Source organism: Camelus dromedarius, chromosome 2 (assembly GCF_036321535.1).
Source record: "Camelus dromedarius isolate mCamDro1 chromosome 2, mCamDro1.pat, whole genome shotgun sequence".
NCBI lineage: Eukaryota > Metazoa > Chordata > Mammalia > Artiodactyla > Camelidae > Camelus > Camelus dromedarius.
Window position 1 is genome coordinate 71,607,389 of NC_087437.1, and position 16,845 is coordinate 71,624,233.

General features: G+C 39.8%; 1 protein-coding gene across 5 annotated transcripts in view; it reads right to left on the reverse strand.

Moving 5' to 3' along the window:
* Positions 1 to 16,845, reverse strand: part of SIDT1 (SID1 transmembrane family member 1) — an 88,400-nt gene that overhangs the window by 51,238 nt on the left and 20,317 nt on the right. For all 5 annotated transcript variants that reach the window (XR_010384480.1, XM_064495220.1, XM_031455596.2 and 2 more), the window contains exons 2-3: positions 7,539 to 7,660; positions 6,365 to 6,535 (exon numbers count right to left, since the gene is read on the reverse strand). Coding sequence is in view for 4 of the 5 variants with exons in the window: in XM_064495220.1 (XP_064351290.1) it covers positions 6,365 to 6,535; positions 7,539 to 7,660 (293 nt within the window). In the remaining variant the exon portion in view is untranslated. The remainder of the gene's footprint in view (positions 1 to 6,364; positions 6,536 to 7,538; positions 7,661 to 16,845) is intronic.

Below are 16,845 nucleotides of genomic sequence, written 5' to 3' on the forward strand. Positions count from 1 at the left end.
CATACGATCAAAGTGGAATGTATTATCTTCTCCCTAACCCTGACCTGCTACGTCTCTTAGTAAGTCATTAGATGACTAATGACATCATTGTTAGAGTCATCTTGGACTCCCTGTTTTTTTAATCAACTTCCACATTTGATTGCTCACCAAGTCTTAAAGATTCTATTAGTATAATAGTAACCTGGATACACGTGCTTCCACCTGAAGCACCTCTTTGCTCAATAGAGCATCCAATAAGAAAAAAAAATTGAAAAGTAATGTAAATCATTACTGTAGTCTACCCCCCAAATACTAAAGAGTGATTACATAATATGACACATAGCAAAATGTTATAAAAGCCTTTTCACTCATCCATTTTCTAAAAAATCTCTACTTTTCACAGCATAGTAGCTGAGCTATCGCACTCAAAACTCTCTCTCAAAACAAAGTGTCAAGATCTTCACTTAGTAGGCTAGAGGAGGGTTGAAGGCTGCAAGTACTCTTGTGGGACTGTATTTTTGATTCTGCTGCATATATTTTTTGAATTACTAAATTATCCCCATGTGTGTATTTGCCTCTTCTCTCTCCAGTTCATCTTCCACATGGTCACTAAAGTCATCTCTAAAAATCAAATCTGTTCATGATATTCTGTTGCTTAAAATCCTTTAGTGGCTCCCATGATCTAAAAGGTGAAGTCTAAACTCCCTGGTGCAGCATACAAGATCTCAGAGATCAAGGGCTGAGTACTGCCTGTCTCTCCCCTTATCTCGGGTAACTCCGCCTCAGGCATCGCGTGGCCCAGCCTTCTTAAAGCATTTCTACTCAGCCGGCTCTCTGTAACTCAGCTCTCTCTCCTGATCGTCATGCTGGTATATGTTCAATACTCTGCTGGGCATCTGCACAAGTTCAACATGTCCCAAAGTGAACTGATCTCTTCCTCCCCTCCTCAAAATTCTCATCTTTTAGTGGCACCGCCATCGACAAATTAGAAGGTCATCTTTGACTCTCCCGTTTCTCTTGCTCCTCGTATCCAATCAAGTTTTGTCAATTTCACCTCCAAATTCTTCGACTCATCTCATTATTTATCTTGACCACTGCATCACCTTCTAATTTCTCTGCGTCTGGTCTTGTCCCCTTTGAATCCATCCTCCACACAATGGTCACAATTTAGACAACTATCTGCATTTCTTAACAGCCCTTCCAAGCTCCTCTCACCCCAGGATCAGGTGCCTGCCAGTCCCTACAGCCTCCTGCCCTTCCCTGTCTGCAACGTCACACTCTGCAGCACTGAACACCAGGGCAGTGGGGTCTGGGAAAAGGAGCGGTGGCAGAGCTGGTGTATGTGTATGTGGAGGCAGGTAGGGGAGAGTTAAGATGGCAAGGAGTAATGCTTTAAGGCAGAGTTTTATTTTTTAAGCAGGATTTAAATAAATACTTCATGGAATTGAGAAACATATTTAGGGCAACAAAAATTAGGAGGACAATTTTCAACAGAAAATAGAAATAACATGTTACAGTGGGAAGAGCACAGAACTGGAAGTCAGAAGGCAAATCTAGTCTTAATTTTGCCGTTTCATAGTTGTGTGTTTGGACAAATCATTTAACCTCTCAGGGCATGAGTTTGCTCACGTGTAAAAATGAAATGAGTGGATTTGATTTCCAAAGATCCTTCTGTTCTTAAGATTTATGATTCTAGAGAAAAAAAATCCCAGAATGTGTTTCATATACCTTCTACTCTGCTGCTGAAAAACATACAGCAAGGACTGCAACGTGAGGCCAGATCTCACCACAGCCCTCAGTTCTGGTCTGTTTACCATCATCCTCTGGATTTCTGGGTTTCCAGCAAGGCTTGTATAGGACAATCCAGAGCCAGGGAGGAAGAGACACAAAGATCTCAGTTACCATCTCTTCTCAGGCTTATCTTAGTCTCATAAAAGCCCTGGTAACTGTGCATTTTGAAATTCTCTAAATGTCTGGTTGCTGAGGTCAAGTCACATTGTGAGAGATGGAAACAGAAGACAACATGAGGGAATAGATTTGCAGTTTCACCACACGCATCTCATTCACTAACACTTGCACAGAGTTGTGACCTTATGACTTCAGTGTCACAGAATTCAGTTCTCCAAAGGGTCTAATTAGCCTCACAGATACCAGCCCTAGAATTCAAGTACACTGCTCCCAGGTGACAGTGACAGGTCAGATACAGAGACCAATTAGTAAAGCTAAGGCTTCTCTGAAGTTCAGTCTGCACTTCAGAGCAGTAATGTGCTGCTACCTCCTTCAAGTTACAAGCACAAATTCCCACATTATTTAATATCATAAACAAATTTACTATTAAAACAAACATAAGCACCATATGTAGAAACTGCTCAAATGTACTTGTTCTTAACTCTGGCTGCAGATTAAAATCACCTGGGAACTTAAAAAATATATATTCTATAATGCTCAAACCTCCCTCCTAGAGACTTCGATTTAATTGATCTTTTTCTGTCTTTTTCTTCTGGTGGGTGGGGGGATTCTTTGCTCTTGAAGTTATCATGTCACTTTTTTCTACACCAAAATTAATGGAGTGACTTGGAAAAAATGCTGTAACTACTTCTCCATCTTTCTGATCTTTCATTAATCCACCTGTCCATCTATGGGTATATACTGTCAAGGGCTGTAGAGAAGACCAAGACAGATATTTGATTCCTATTAGCAACTCCACTGGCTACAGACTTCAGAATAAATTGCTTTATAAAATTTGAGGAATGCTTTGTACCAGAACAGAAAATTCTGATATGGAAAACAAGCTGCAAAAAAGTAGCATATAAATATTTTTAAATATTCTGATTCTTCAAAAAGTAACTTTTTTACTGAAGTGTAACAAACATCTAGAAAAGTTAGGGAGTTGGTTCTTGGACACAAGTCCACCTTCTCCCCAGTTGCCAGCCTCCTGAATAAAGCACCTTTCTTTCCAACCAAAAAAAAATGCAAAAATCGTAAGTATATATCTAAATGAATTCTCACCAAGTCAGCATAATCATGCACCTCTTCTTTCTTGCTGAAAAGTATCACTGTCCTAACTTCTAACATTACAAAATAGTTTCACTTGTTTTTAAACTTTATGTAAATGCAATCAAACAGTATGTATTTCTTTTGTCTGGCTTCTTTTGCTCAGCATTGTATTTGTGAGATTTATTGTTGTTAGGGACTGCAGTAGTTTGTTCATTTATATTATTGTGTGGTATTCCATTGAATGAATAGCACAATTTTATATCTAGGAGTTGGGTATATAACTAGAGTGGAACTACATTGTTGGTTCTTTCAAAGTGTAGCAATTTGGGAAGCGCAGTGGGATCTCATTATAGGTTTAATTTGCATTTCTGATAGCTAATGAAGTTGTGTTTTTGGACCATTTGGATAACTTCTTTTGTGAAGTGTCTGTTCAAGTCTCTTTTCCATGGGCAAGCCATTTTAATTTTTTTTTTACACAGGTACAAAAATAATACTAGATATTTCAAATAACTGATTTGCGGTTTAGTTGATTTTGTCCATTGTCAATCTGTTCTATGTTTCATTGTTTTGTGCTTTTATTTTAGTACTTCCTTCTACCTTCTTTGAATTTTATTTTCAGTTCTCCAACTTCTTGAAATGGTTACTTAACACCTTGATTTTGAGTCATTCTTCTTTCCTTACATATACATTTGAAAGCTACAGGTTTTTCTCTAAGCTGTGCTTTATTTGCATCTCAGAAGCTTGGATATTTTCATTATCATTTGTTTAAAACATTTTCTAATTTTAATTTTGATTTCTTTGACTCATAAGTTATTTAGAAGTAGACTACTTAACTTCCAAACCCTTGGGGATTTTCTAGATACCAATTTGTAGTTGATTTCTATCTGAATTCCATACACAAGGATTTCAGTCCTTTGAAATATATCAAGACATGCACGAGAGCTTGGCAATTTTGGTAAAGGTTGCATCTACACTTAAAATGTTTAGGCATTCTATCATATTGAGATACAGTTTTCAAAATACATTAATTAGCTCAAGTTCATTAATTATGTTTCTTAGAGGGCCAGAATGTCTCCATCCCAACTACTCAGTTTTGGCATTGTAGTGTGAAAGCAGCCAGAGACAATATGTAAATGAATGGGTAGGGCTGTTTTCCAATAAAACTTTATTTATAAAAACCAGTGGCCAGTCTGTGGACCATAGTTTGCCAATGTCTGTTCTAATTACTGTATACTGTTATTCCTCATTTTTCAAAAATTTGCTCTATGCCACTTCTCTAGTTAGTACCTGCTTTCACTAACCAAAAGAAATCTGGAGAGTTTTGCTTTTACGAAAAAAGGTGAAAAGTAAAAACAGTACTCAGCGTTTGTTTTGCAGTGTGCACTCTGAGCAGTGATAGTGGAACTATACTCAGCATCTACGCACCAAAGCTGCCATACCTTTGAACAGTGTCTGTGAGCATCTGTGCTTTTTCTCAATTTATTTTATGCATCCATTAGAAAGATGTATCCTAAGGGAATTGCTTCTTTGCTTTATGCCAGTCAGCTTGTAAAAGGTTTGATAGAAATGCTCTACTTTCACATAGTGGGGGAATCTTGTATGTATATTTTAAAATTTGGCCCACTATTCTATTAGCTACGAAGTCTTTAACAGAGACGATGGATTTGTCTAGTTCTTTTTATTCTGCAATTTTGCTTTACATATTTTAAGTGACATTATGGGGTACATACAAATTTGGAATTTAAATTTGTCCTCTTGGTAAATGATTCTTTTAAAGATATGAAATACCTCTCTATATCCAGTAATGCACCTTGAATTAAGAAATATCTTGTATAATATGACATACTGCACCAACTTTCTTTTGGTTAGTATTAGAGTGTGGTATTTCTTTTACTATCCTTTTATTTACATTTATACATTCTTTTTAAAAGATTGTACTCTTGTAAGCAACATATATTTAGTATTTTTTTTCTGAATCTCATTTGACATTCTTTGTCTTTTACTTGGCATATTTGAGTCCATTTGTATTACACACACACACATATGTGTGTGTGTGTGTGTGTGTGTATAAATATATATATAAATATATATATTTAATGGGTAAATATAAACATTGATTCCCCATCTGAGATTCTTCTGTCTCTGTCCCAGAGTTCTAGTGAGAGGTCCAGGTCACAAGATTGTTTTCTCAAGTATATTTTCTGCTCCTAAGATCGCCACAGTTTTGCCTCAGAAAACCTATTTGTTCCACTGAAGCTGAGTCTGGCCTTGCACCCAACTGAGTGCCAGCCTCAACTCTGAGCAGGGTCCAGACTCATAGGCTCCAAAATTCTTGCCCATAAGAAGCCAGAGCTACAGAAGAATAGGTGATACTGGGGACAGGAGCCAAGAGCTTGCCTGTTTTTTCTTATTGATTTCTAGGGGCTCTGTATATATTCTGCATATGAGCCCTTTGTCAGTTATGTGTGTTGGAAATATATTCTCTTGTCCATGGCTTGTCTTTTTGTTCTCTTAATGATACCTTTTGATGAGTAAAAATCCCAATTTTCATATAACCATTTAACAACACATCTTTTAAAAATTTATTTAAAATACAGAGAGGGGAGGAAATGGTTTGAACTCTTGAGAAGGCTTAGAGTAGGACAGGACTGGAAACTCCCTGAATTTTCTGGCCCTTATGAAGGAATAACCTTAGCCTCTCTGTTCACATTTTCACACAGATTTATGCAATATTTTATAGGAATAACGTAGATTCTTTAGAGACCATGCCCTCAACTGAACTTTATTATACTCCATGTCTAATATAAACAATTTGAGATGCTGTATCCCAACTGATTTGATTTCAAGGATGGAAGTGCAAGGAGGAGGGAATAGTCATTAGTTTTTGCACAAAGGACAAAGCCGTATAACGATATTACTTTCAACCTATGAACATTCCTAACCGGAAGGAGAAAACTTCCAGTTCCTTAGTATTAATGATAAAAAATAAAAAATAGCTTAAGATCTTCCTTCAGAAGAGTGGCACTGGTGAGTAACACAAAAGCACCCGTCACCAATGCCTCTTGCTTGGACGACGGAGAAGACAGGGCCCTGACAGAGAGGACAGGGCCCTCACAGACCCTGGGAAACAGATACACCTCTGAGGTCAGACACCCTTCCCCTCTCCTCCAGCCCCCTGCTGCCTCCCCACTGCACGGAGTAAGGCCCTGCCGCCCAGCTGGGAGCAGCAGCATTCAGAACGTGCTAAGACAATATGCTACGCGGATGAATTCCTTCTTGAGAGTTGATCTGGAAAGAAGGTAGGAAGCAAGGCAGCTGAAGTGCGCATGCGCAAGCGCAGGACGTGCTGACAAGCGAACAGAGAAAAGCTGCAAGGAGTCCCGCTTACTGCAGCTGGAAGTGCTTGATCCTGGTAACCAGCAGTTTGTAGTAGGCACCCAGGGGCGCCATGGATGCTACATCCACAAAGATCAGTTGCTCCAGAGGTCCTGTCTCGTTGGTTGCTTCCGAGGGACACAAGGTGCGGCTCACTTCCTGGTAGCTGTAGCTCCTCTGGTATCTGCAGCAGCCAAACGAGGGTAAAACCAGCCAGAAGTAGAAAGAGACTCCATGAACAAGCAGGGAAAGAAACACCTCACTTCACTTCTCCCTAAATTTCATTTCAAGTCCTTACATTTAAAATTTCATACTGGACTTACTGATAGTAATTGCAGAGCTAGTGTGTTTGGCACAGGGTTGTGTGGCGTGGTAACAGGGATGAGAGGACTGTTGAGTGCTGGCCAGTTCACTTAGGCTGTGAACACGCCAAACCATCCTTCTAATTAAATCAGGAAAAAATACCGGATTTTGAAGGGGAAACTCTTCCGATAAAACAACCAGTTGATTTCCTTTTCCCACTCTTCAAGGTTTTTCTAAATGAACGTAAAGTAAGCCCCAGAGTCCAAGTCAAGGCTATCAGAGTATTTCAATCTTCAAACTCCTCAACCTCCAAAAATGATTAAACACTGTACTATGTGCCCATGTCTGCATGCCTTCTGGGTTTGCTCTTACTAGTGCTCTAGTGACTTGGAGAGTTTTCCCTGCAAAAATATAAACTCCAGTAGGCAGGGACTTTGTTGTTGTTTTCCACTACTGTGTCCCCAGCATCTGGCACTTGGTAGTACTCAATAAATATTACAAGATAAAGAAAGCACACGTGGTAAACATTGTAAAGAATGGGGGAGGTGTTACTCCTTTAAGTTGAGTATGACTTAAATACTCAGTGGATGACCCACTAACCAACCAAGAACAACAGAACATTCTGGATAGTATTAAAATGCTAAGTGTTCTTCCAGATGCTACAAATCTAGGCAGAGTGCTTATGGGCACCTCAAAGAAGACAGAAACAAAACAGAGCTGAGCAGGTTGGGGGCATGCACCATGACCACTGTTTGCACTTAGCATGCATAATATGTCCGCATTCCGAATGTCTGGTTTCTCCTCATTAAGGAAAAAACCAATTAAGGTCTAGGATGTTGAAAGAAAACAAGTGTAATGAAGTTGTTGGGGAAAGATCCACTTACAGTCCTTGGAAAAGCAGAGGAACCTGCCAGGACAGCACCCCTTTCTGCTGGCGAACCACGACCAGGACCGGGTAGTCGAGGTTCTCCGAGGAGCTGTTCACATACACCCGCACAGCGTTCACCTGCAGCCGGGACAGAGAGCGGTAACACCAGTCACACACCCATGCATATACATCAAACATCGTGGCTGCCATCTGAAGCTCTGAAAAACTTTAATTTCTCACATTTGCTTCTGATCAATAAGATAAATAATCCAAATGCCCTCGCTGTCTTCTCCACATTCACGTTGTAACCACTGATGGTTTCAACAGTGGTCGCACAACGAAATCATCAGGGGAGACTTAAAACTGATGTTGGTCCAACCCACCAAAATTCTGATTTAAGTGGTCTTGGGTGAAGCCAAATTATGGAGGCCTTAAATGCCGGGCCAAGAAGCTTGGACTGGGCAGTCAACACAAGATTACAAGAATAAGCCCAGGACAGAAAAAGGAGAGTAATGTGCTTCTCTTCTTATTTGAATGTAAATACTAAAGATGCAAATATCTTTATTAAAAAAAAAAAAAACCCCAAAACAAAAAAAGACCTGCAAGTGCCTCAACTGCTGACAAACTTTAATTCTGGTTTGGAAAATTATTCTGTGCTTCAAACCAAAATGTTAGTGTCACGTTTTATTAAAGCCCAGCAGATGGCCTGATGCTCCCCCAACAACAGATACCAGAGGGGATGAGTTGTCTTCTCTTTGCCCTATTCCAAGGCATAAATCAGTCCCTGAAACAAAATGCTGTTTTACACCAGCAGCCGCATGGCTCCTTCTGAATACATATGTCATCCCAAGGACTGAACGCTACCACGGCTGTTTAAAAGACAGGACATTGAACTGTGCCCCTGGATCTAGATGGTTTTGGTGTTTTCCTTCAGTTTTTATAATACCATGGGCAACACGGAAAGAACAATAGGAAAAAGGTGAAGTGTAAAAGAAAAAATTGATCTTTCTCATGATGTTTCTTTTCCCCCAATATACTAAAGCCTTAGTGTTCTCTCTCTTTTAAAATTTGCATTCTTTTTAATTGAAATATAGTCAGTTTATAATGTGTCAATTTCTGGAATACAGCATAATGTTTCAGTCATACATATACAAGAATGTTTTCACATTCTTTTTCATTATAGGTTACCACAAGATATTAATTATAGTTCCCTGTGCTATATAGTATAAACTTGTTGTTTATCTATTTTCTATATAGTAATTAGTATTTGCAAATCGTGAACTCCCAATTTATCCCTTCCCACTCAAGCCTTAGTGTTCTCTTGAAAACACCTTTATCAGGGGAAAGAAATGAAACAAGAAAAGCTTGCAGTTAAACCCTGGAGATCTATGACATGTTCAAGGTGAAAACTGAGAGGCAACAGAGCAGCATGGATGTCACAGATTATTACTGTGTGGGTCTCTGCTATCATTCTTGATTAAGCCACTTTGCTTTTTTAATGTAACAACGGTCCAGGAGTAATTTATTAATTTGATAAGAAGTGCTCACTCTTGACAGGAGCGCTTACTTGTGCCTACACTCTACATGCTACCATGGAAATTTTGCGGCAGCTGATCATTGCCAACACCCCATCTCTGGTGCAGATCTCTTTCCTAAGCTCAGGATGTTCCATGTGCACCTCAAACTCAGCCTGTCTGAAACGGAACCTATCACTTCCTTCACCCTCAACTTTAATTTCTTCTGGATTTCCTTGCTTGTTGAATGGTCTCAGCACACAGTCGTTCATCTGAGCCTGAGACCTGAGAGTCACCCTTGCTTCCTACTTCTTTAGCTTTCTCAGTCCATGGTCATCAGGTTCTGCCTCTTCTGCCTCCTTCATACTGTCCGTACCCTGACTCTCCCCTCCCTGACCTCGACATTCTCCTCATCCAGTCCCTTATCACCATCACCTCCTGACAGCACCTTATCTAGTCTTCTTAGCCCCAGGGCTATACCCCTCAGATGCCAGTTTCATCTTGGCATTTTCCTGCTGAAAAGGCCTTCAGGGGCTCTGGGAATTTTCAGATTTATTCCCAAAAGAATGAGAACAGGATTTTTATAAGAATATAAAATAGAATAATGAATCTACATGTACTTACCATCCAGCTTTAATGATTATTAACAAACATACCACTTTACTTCATTTCTACCTCCCATTTCCCACACATATCCTTTTTGGATTATTTTAAAGTAAATACCAAAGATCATACCATTTCATCTGTAAATCAGTCTATATCTCTAAGAGATAAGGCCTCCTCTTTTTAATATAGCACATTACCATGATCATACTTAATAAAGTTAATAACAATTCTTTAAAATTATCCAATATCCACATAGGGTTTGAATTTCTTCATTTGTTTCAAAAGTTGTGCTTTTTTTCAGTTTTTTTTAATTGGGGGGAGCAAACAAGATCCACAGATTGCATTTGGTTGATATGTATTTTGAGCATCTTTTAATCTAAAAGTAACCCTCCTTCCTTTTTTTCTGTTTTTGCATTTATTTGTTAAAGAAAGCAGTTCACAAAGGAGCAGTACAAACCTGAGGTACCCAGGCTCCACATTTTGCTGATTGCACTCTGTGGTGTCATTGAACAGGATCTTTTATCTCCTGTATTTCCTGTAGACAGGCAGTTAGAGCTAGAGGCTTGACTAGATTCAAGTAACCACAGTTCTCAAACTTCTGCTTAGATTTCGAATTAGAGTCAAAGTTTTCACCACTCCAGGTTACTGAGGCCTATTTTTCTTCTAGTCATTTATGGCATCACATTTTTAATATTTAAATCTCTATTCCTTTGTAGTTAATACTAACATAGGTTATGAGGAATGATTTTTTTTTTCCACATGGCTCTCCAGTTGTCCCAACACCACCTATTAACAAGTCAGTCTTTTCTCCACTGATCTGAATCCCTCCAGGCTCTTCTCTGTCACTGCCTCTTCCTCTAGTTTCTTTGTCTGCCAAGCCCCCAAAGCCCAGTTACTTGCTATTTCTCACAAGGGCACCATCCCCAGTAACTGGCCTTCTACTCTCCTCTTCATCCCTTCTTCCTTTTTGGGGAAGTCTTCCCTAATACTGCCCCATCCTACCAAATAAGTAGGTGTCCCTCCCTTGCGGGGAGCCCCATGTGGCCTCTGATTACCTCTATATTCTATGTTACTACCACTGTGAAATAATAGAAAAAAATAGGGTCTTTGCACCCAATTCCTGGCACAGAACTCCTAAAATCCTTGTAATTTCCTAAGTGATAAGAACACTAGGAGCATCTTTGGTTCTAATACTTGGTCTTTCCCCTGGCTCCTGACAGAGCTCCTAAATCCCTTGTAATTTCCTGGGTGATAGGAGTCTCTCTCATTCTAATGAAGAAACTTGTGGGCTCCTGGAGAACTTCACCATGAGAACTGGTCACCAGAAAGACCAAGCCATGATTAGAAGCATGGAGCTTTCAGCTCTACCTCCCATCCTCCAGGAAGGAGAGAGGGCTGGAGATTGAGTTAATGATTGGTCTTGCCTATGTGATGAAACCTCCATAAAAATTCCCCAGATACAAAGTTTGCAGAACGTCTGGGTTGGTGAATGCATCCACATGCCAGGAGTATGGAGCACCTCATGTCCATGGGGACAGAAGCTCCTGTGCTCGGGACACCTCTGGACCTTACCCTGTGCATCTCTTCCACATTGCACATCCTGAGTTATATCCTTTAATAATAGACCAGTAATCTAATAAGTGAATGTTTTCCTGAATTCTCTGAGATGCTCTAGCAAATTAAACAAACCTGGGGGGTGGGTCACAAGAACCTCCAATTTATAGATGGTTGGTCAGAGCATAGGTGACAATCTGGACTTGTAATGGGCATCTGAGGTAGCAGGTGGGCAGTCTTGTAGGACTGACCCCTTAACCTATGAGCTCTTATGTGAATACCAGGTAGACAGTGTCAGAACTGAATTCAATTGTAGGACATCCAGCCGGTGTCACAAAACTGCTTGATGTGTGGAAGACCCACACATCTGGTGTTGGAAGTATCGTGAGTGTGAGTAGAAGAGAACAGAAGATAGCTTTTCCTCTAGACAACTACAAAGCATTTTTTTTTAATGTAGTCAAATTTATTCCTTTTTTCTTAGACTTTTCTTCCATGACTTTTTAAAACTGAGACATAGTTAACACACCACACAACCCATTCTTAAAGTGTAGAATGCAGAAGTTTTTAGTATATTCACAGAACTGTGCAATTATCACCACTACCTAATTCCAGAATATTTTCATCACCCCAAAAAGAAGCTCAGTACCCATTAGCACTCACATCTCATTCCCTCCTTCCCCAAAGCCTAGTAAGCACTAATTTAATTTCTGTCTCTAAGGATTTGCCTATTTCATATACATGGAATAATATAATATATGCTCTCTTGTATCTGGCTTATTTCACTTAGCATAATGTTTTCAAGGTTCTTCCATGTTGTAGCATGTGCTAATGCTTCATTTCTGTTTATTGCTGGTTTTCATGGGGGTTTTTTTGTTTGTTTTTGACAAGTGAGAAAAATTTATTGAAGCACATGTACATTTCAGGGGGTGGAGAACAAAGGAGCAAGTGACAGTCCAGGATCCCGAGTTAAGCCTTCCATTACAATATCAATCCACATTAAATAAACCTTTTTAAAACACTCTTCCATTCACTCACACGTGCATCGGAAACCACCAACGCCACCTTCAGTCCAGTAGCCTTAGAGGAAAGTCTGCTAGCACCTGACTTTCCTGAAAGGGACTTCTTCTCTGGTACAGACTCCTTTCACAAATGACTTTGTGTAAGATACAATAGTGAGAATACAAAGGTCAGTTTGGAACAGTGGGTTTCAGAAAATGGATGTTAGACCACTAGACCCTTCTTGGAAAGGTCTCAACCTGCCACACCCAGGTTTCATCTAGGTCAAGTTTTGAAATATTATTAGTAATAATATTCCAATTGTATAAATACACCACATTTGTTTATTCTTCAGTTGATGGAAATTTTGGTTGTGTCTCCTTTCGACTGTTACAAGCAATGCTGCTATGAACATTTGTTAACGAGTTTTTGTGTGAACATATGTTTTAAATTCTTTTGAGTGTTTACCTAGGAGTAGAATTGCTGGACGATGCTGTAACTCTTACATTTAACTTTCTGAGGGACTGCCAAAATGTCTTCCAAAAAGGTGCATCATTTTATATTCTAGCAATTTGCATTACCAGCAATGTGAAAGGTTCCAATTTCTCCACATCCTTGTCAGCACTTAGTACTGTCTGTCTTCTAGATTATAATCATCTTAGTGGGTGTGAAGTGTTGTCTCATTGTGGACCATACCATGTTCTAACTATTTACCTGCCTGGCTCTTCTGGGAAGCTGAAAAACATCACCTTTGGCATCCTTGGTGCTGGCAAAATTAATTAGCTTAGAAGCAGGCTCACTTTTGAGGTGCATAACACAAACACACGCCAGCATTGTACACATCACATGTGTTTAGAGCACACTTTCTCCAGCTTAAATCTATGGCAGTCAGAACCGAGGTAAAAAATCAGGAAATCTGTGAAATAGGCCAGCTTCATCTTTAGCTTGTCTGCTTCCCTTTTCGTTACCTAGGCTGCAGCCTCCTCCTCCCTTCGTAGGTACTTAGTGCCAGAAGGGATTCCCCTCCATTTTTTCTTTTTCACACTTTACCCTAAGGCAGTGATTCTCAAATTTTAGTGTGCCTTTTAGCATTCAGATTCCTCAAGCCCACCCCCAGCATTTCTGATTTGGCAGATCAGGAATAAAACTTAAAAACAATGTGTTTCTCATAAGCTTGCTGGGGGATTCTGATGCACATGGATTGGAGCCCACACCTTGGAAGTACTGTTCCAAGAAACCATCGAGCGGATGGCCCCATTTGTCAGCAACTCGCCAAGGGCCCATTATTCCGAGATGCACAACCATGAGATCACCAACATCACTAGCACGTCTAGAGGCTGGTGGGGCTGGTGGGGCTGAAACTGGGCCAGCAGGAGGTAGGTGTTCTGGGAGAAGAGCAGAGCAGATGTGTCACTGTCATGGTTACTGCAGTCTGCTCTTTATCTCCACACCCTATTATTCCTGGTCTGGCTCTTGTAATCCACTTACTTTTTTATTATTTAATGATGATCTTACTAATTATAATTTTAAAACTCAGAGATACTCACATAATAATTTAAAAAAATACATTAGAGTAGGAGATAGAAAACACTGGGCAGTTTTTCAAAATGAGCAGATAATGCACCACCCCAGGAAAGGATAAAAAGTCCTGTTCAAATTTTGCTTTGCTTTTCCAGAGGCTAAATGCCACTGAGAAAGTTGGATTACATTTGCAGCCCTGAAGTAAACCATATGAAGGCAAAACTAAATGAAGGTATTGACAATGCATAATGGACTCTGACACCTTGTAACAGACCATTCTTAAGAGCCAAGATTTTTCCCCTCCTGTTGCTTTTTCCTGTTGTCATGACAATAAGAGCAATTTTATTATATATATATGTTGTTTTTTCCCTATGTTTACTACAAGCAGGGAATTGCATTATAACTAAGACAGAAGAATTATTGAAGTGCTCCCATCTCTAATATTATATAGAACAGAATTATGAAAGGTCTTAAAGCTTAGACAGTCCCTTTTTAATCTTTTAGAACATGTCAGTAGGGAAAAGTTCAAAATTATAAGTAATATAGTTCTGTTGCATAAAGAGGATGAAAATGAGTTTGCTTCAAAATTGAGTTTGGTTTTGCTAAAATAATGAGACTGTAGGCTTTGTTAGTTGGAACATCAGATTAAGAATCAGAGATTATTGGTTTCCATTATTAGCCATACCATCGTTTTCCAGTGTGATCTTGAAAAACTGACTCCATTTGTGAAATAGCTACAATAGTATTTGCTAATGGTTCTCTTCCTTCATCCAACAAACATTGTAAAACAAATTTGTTACAAACACAAATATAACTTGGTAACTGTTTCAGTAACTGTGTTATGTTCACTGGGTGTACATCTTGGAGGTGTTTAGGTTCTTTGGTCCTTCTGTCCTTCCCTTTTTCCTCCCTCCTTCCCTTCTTCCTCTCTCCCTCTCTCTTCCTTCCTTCCTTTCTTCCCTCCTTCCTTCCTTCCTTTCTTCCCTCCTTCCTTCCTTCCTTCTTTCCTTCTTCCCTTCCTTCCCTCTTTCCATTCTTTCTTCTTACCCTCCCATTCTCCCTCCATCATTCATCAAACATTCACTGAGTCAGGAGTTTGGGGAGGCACTAAGGGTATCTTAAAGGCAACCCTGTCCTTCAGGAGCTCATGATCTGGATAACAGATGATGTTATCCCCAAAAGCATAATGTGATGATATAGTAGCAATGTGAGCAGGTGCTGTGGGCACCCAGAGGACGGGAAAAACCACATAGGCTGGTCAGTTACTTCCCAAGTTATAGTGAAGCTGGGCTTGTTCACATAGGTCCTGCTGTTGCCTGCCTGGTGCACATGACCCTGACTCACAGTATTAGAGGACCGTACATCTGGAAAGGGACTCGGAGATCATCTAGTCCAAAGGTTCCATTTATAGAAGAGGAGCCGAGACATAGAGGTGACGTGACTTCCTCAAGGATGCTCAGCTATTGAAGAACCATGACTACACCCCAAGCTTCTTACATCCCAGTCTCCACACAGTGCTTGGTCAGATCATGTTATTATCACTATTTGAATTCCCGACTCCACTGAACACCACTGGGGATATAGGCTTCTCCTGCTATTCTACTGTGAAATCAAGAAGCTATGTAAACAACATGAGCAAAGGGAGAGACAAGCCACAGAACAGGAGATGTTATTTGTACATATCTAACAGACAAAATATCAGTATCTTTAATATAGAAAGAATCCTTAAAACTCGTAGAAAAACACAACACCACAATAGAAAATCAAGTAAAGGATATAAACGGCAACTGAAGAGAAGAATGACCAAAGAACAAGTGAAAAGATGTTAACACTTCACACTCACCAGAAAGGTAAAGCCTCCAAAGTGTGACAACACCGCATTGGCAAGGATGCTGAGAACTAGGGACTCTAGCATACTGCTTACGAAAACATTACTTGGTACAACCATTTCAGAGAGCAAGTTGGCAATATCTATTAAAGCTGAAGAGGAGTTCACAATACATTCCAGCATCTCCACTCCTAAGTTTACACACCAGAAAAACTCTTACATACGCACAAGGAGTCATGAACAAGAATGAAATGAATGAACTAGAATATGGATCAGCATGGATAACCCTGAAGAAGATAAATTAAGAGAAAGACTAATTATCTACCCCCCCCAAAAAAGAAAGACCAGGTTGCTGAAGGATACACTGCATGATCCCATTTACATAAAGTCTGTAAAGAAGTAAAATGATTATCTATCTATCTATCTATCTATCTATCTATCTATCTATCTATCTATCTTTAGTAAAATATACATACATGGAAGTAATAAACATCGAAATTAAGGTAGTTGTTTTCAAAAGCTTTGAAGGATCTGAGACTTTACCCCACTTTCCAGTTCCATCGATAACTGATAGAAGACCCAGACCCCTGGGTTAGAGGCAAGACTTTATTGGTCTTGTCACAGCATGCAGCAAGAGCACCCACACTCACATTTGCATCGGTTCCTCTTGCCCCTGAGTGCCATGAAGGGGATGTAAATGGGCCCAGTTGGATGCCTACATACGTGCAGTGGGTTGAACTACAGGAGAGGAGCTGTGAGCTTAGGGAAACTGCATCTTTTATAACGGGCAGTAAACCTGCCTGACTTTTGCTTCAGAGAGGGACACTGTCTCTATCTTCCGAGCCTGTTCTCTATACAAATGTCCTTGAAAGAACAGAATAGAAAATTTTCAGTCAGTATCTTTCTGTAAGATATGCAGAAATCAGGAGACCTATGAAAAACCATCTCCCCAAAATGGTTACTTTGGGGGATGAAAGAAGAGGATGAGTGGGGGTAAGGCAGGAATTTAAATTTTGTTTGTTTGTTTGTTTCCTAAGCTGACTTGTGGGTACATAGGTGTTCGTTTCGTTTTCTGTCCTTGTTTATATGTCTGAAAATTTCATCACCATCACCATCGTCATCATCCTCACCATCATAAATAAGTCACGATGTGCTGGTGTTTGTGTTTGCCCACTTCTGAGCAACAACTCTCACTTTATACAGGTTCTTTGTTATTTAGAAATATGGCACTCAGTCCTCAAAACATACTCTCATGGCTTTCCTGGCTCATTTTGCCATAGTCCATCTTTACTAATGCTTGACCT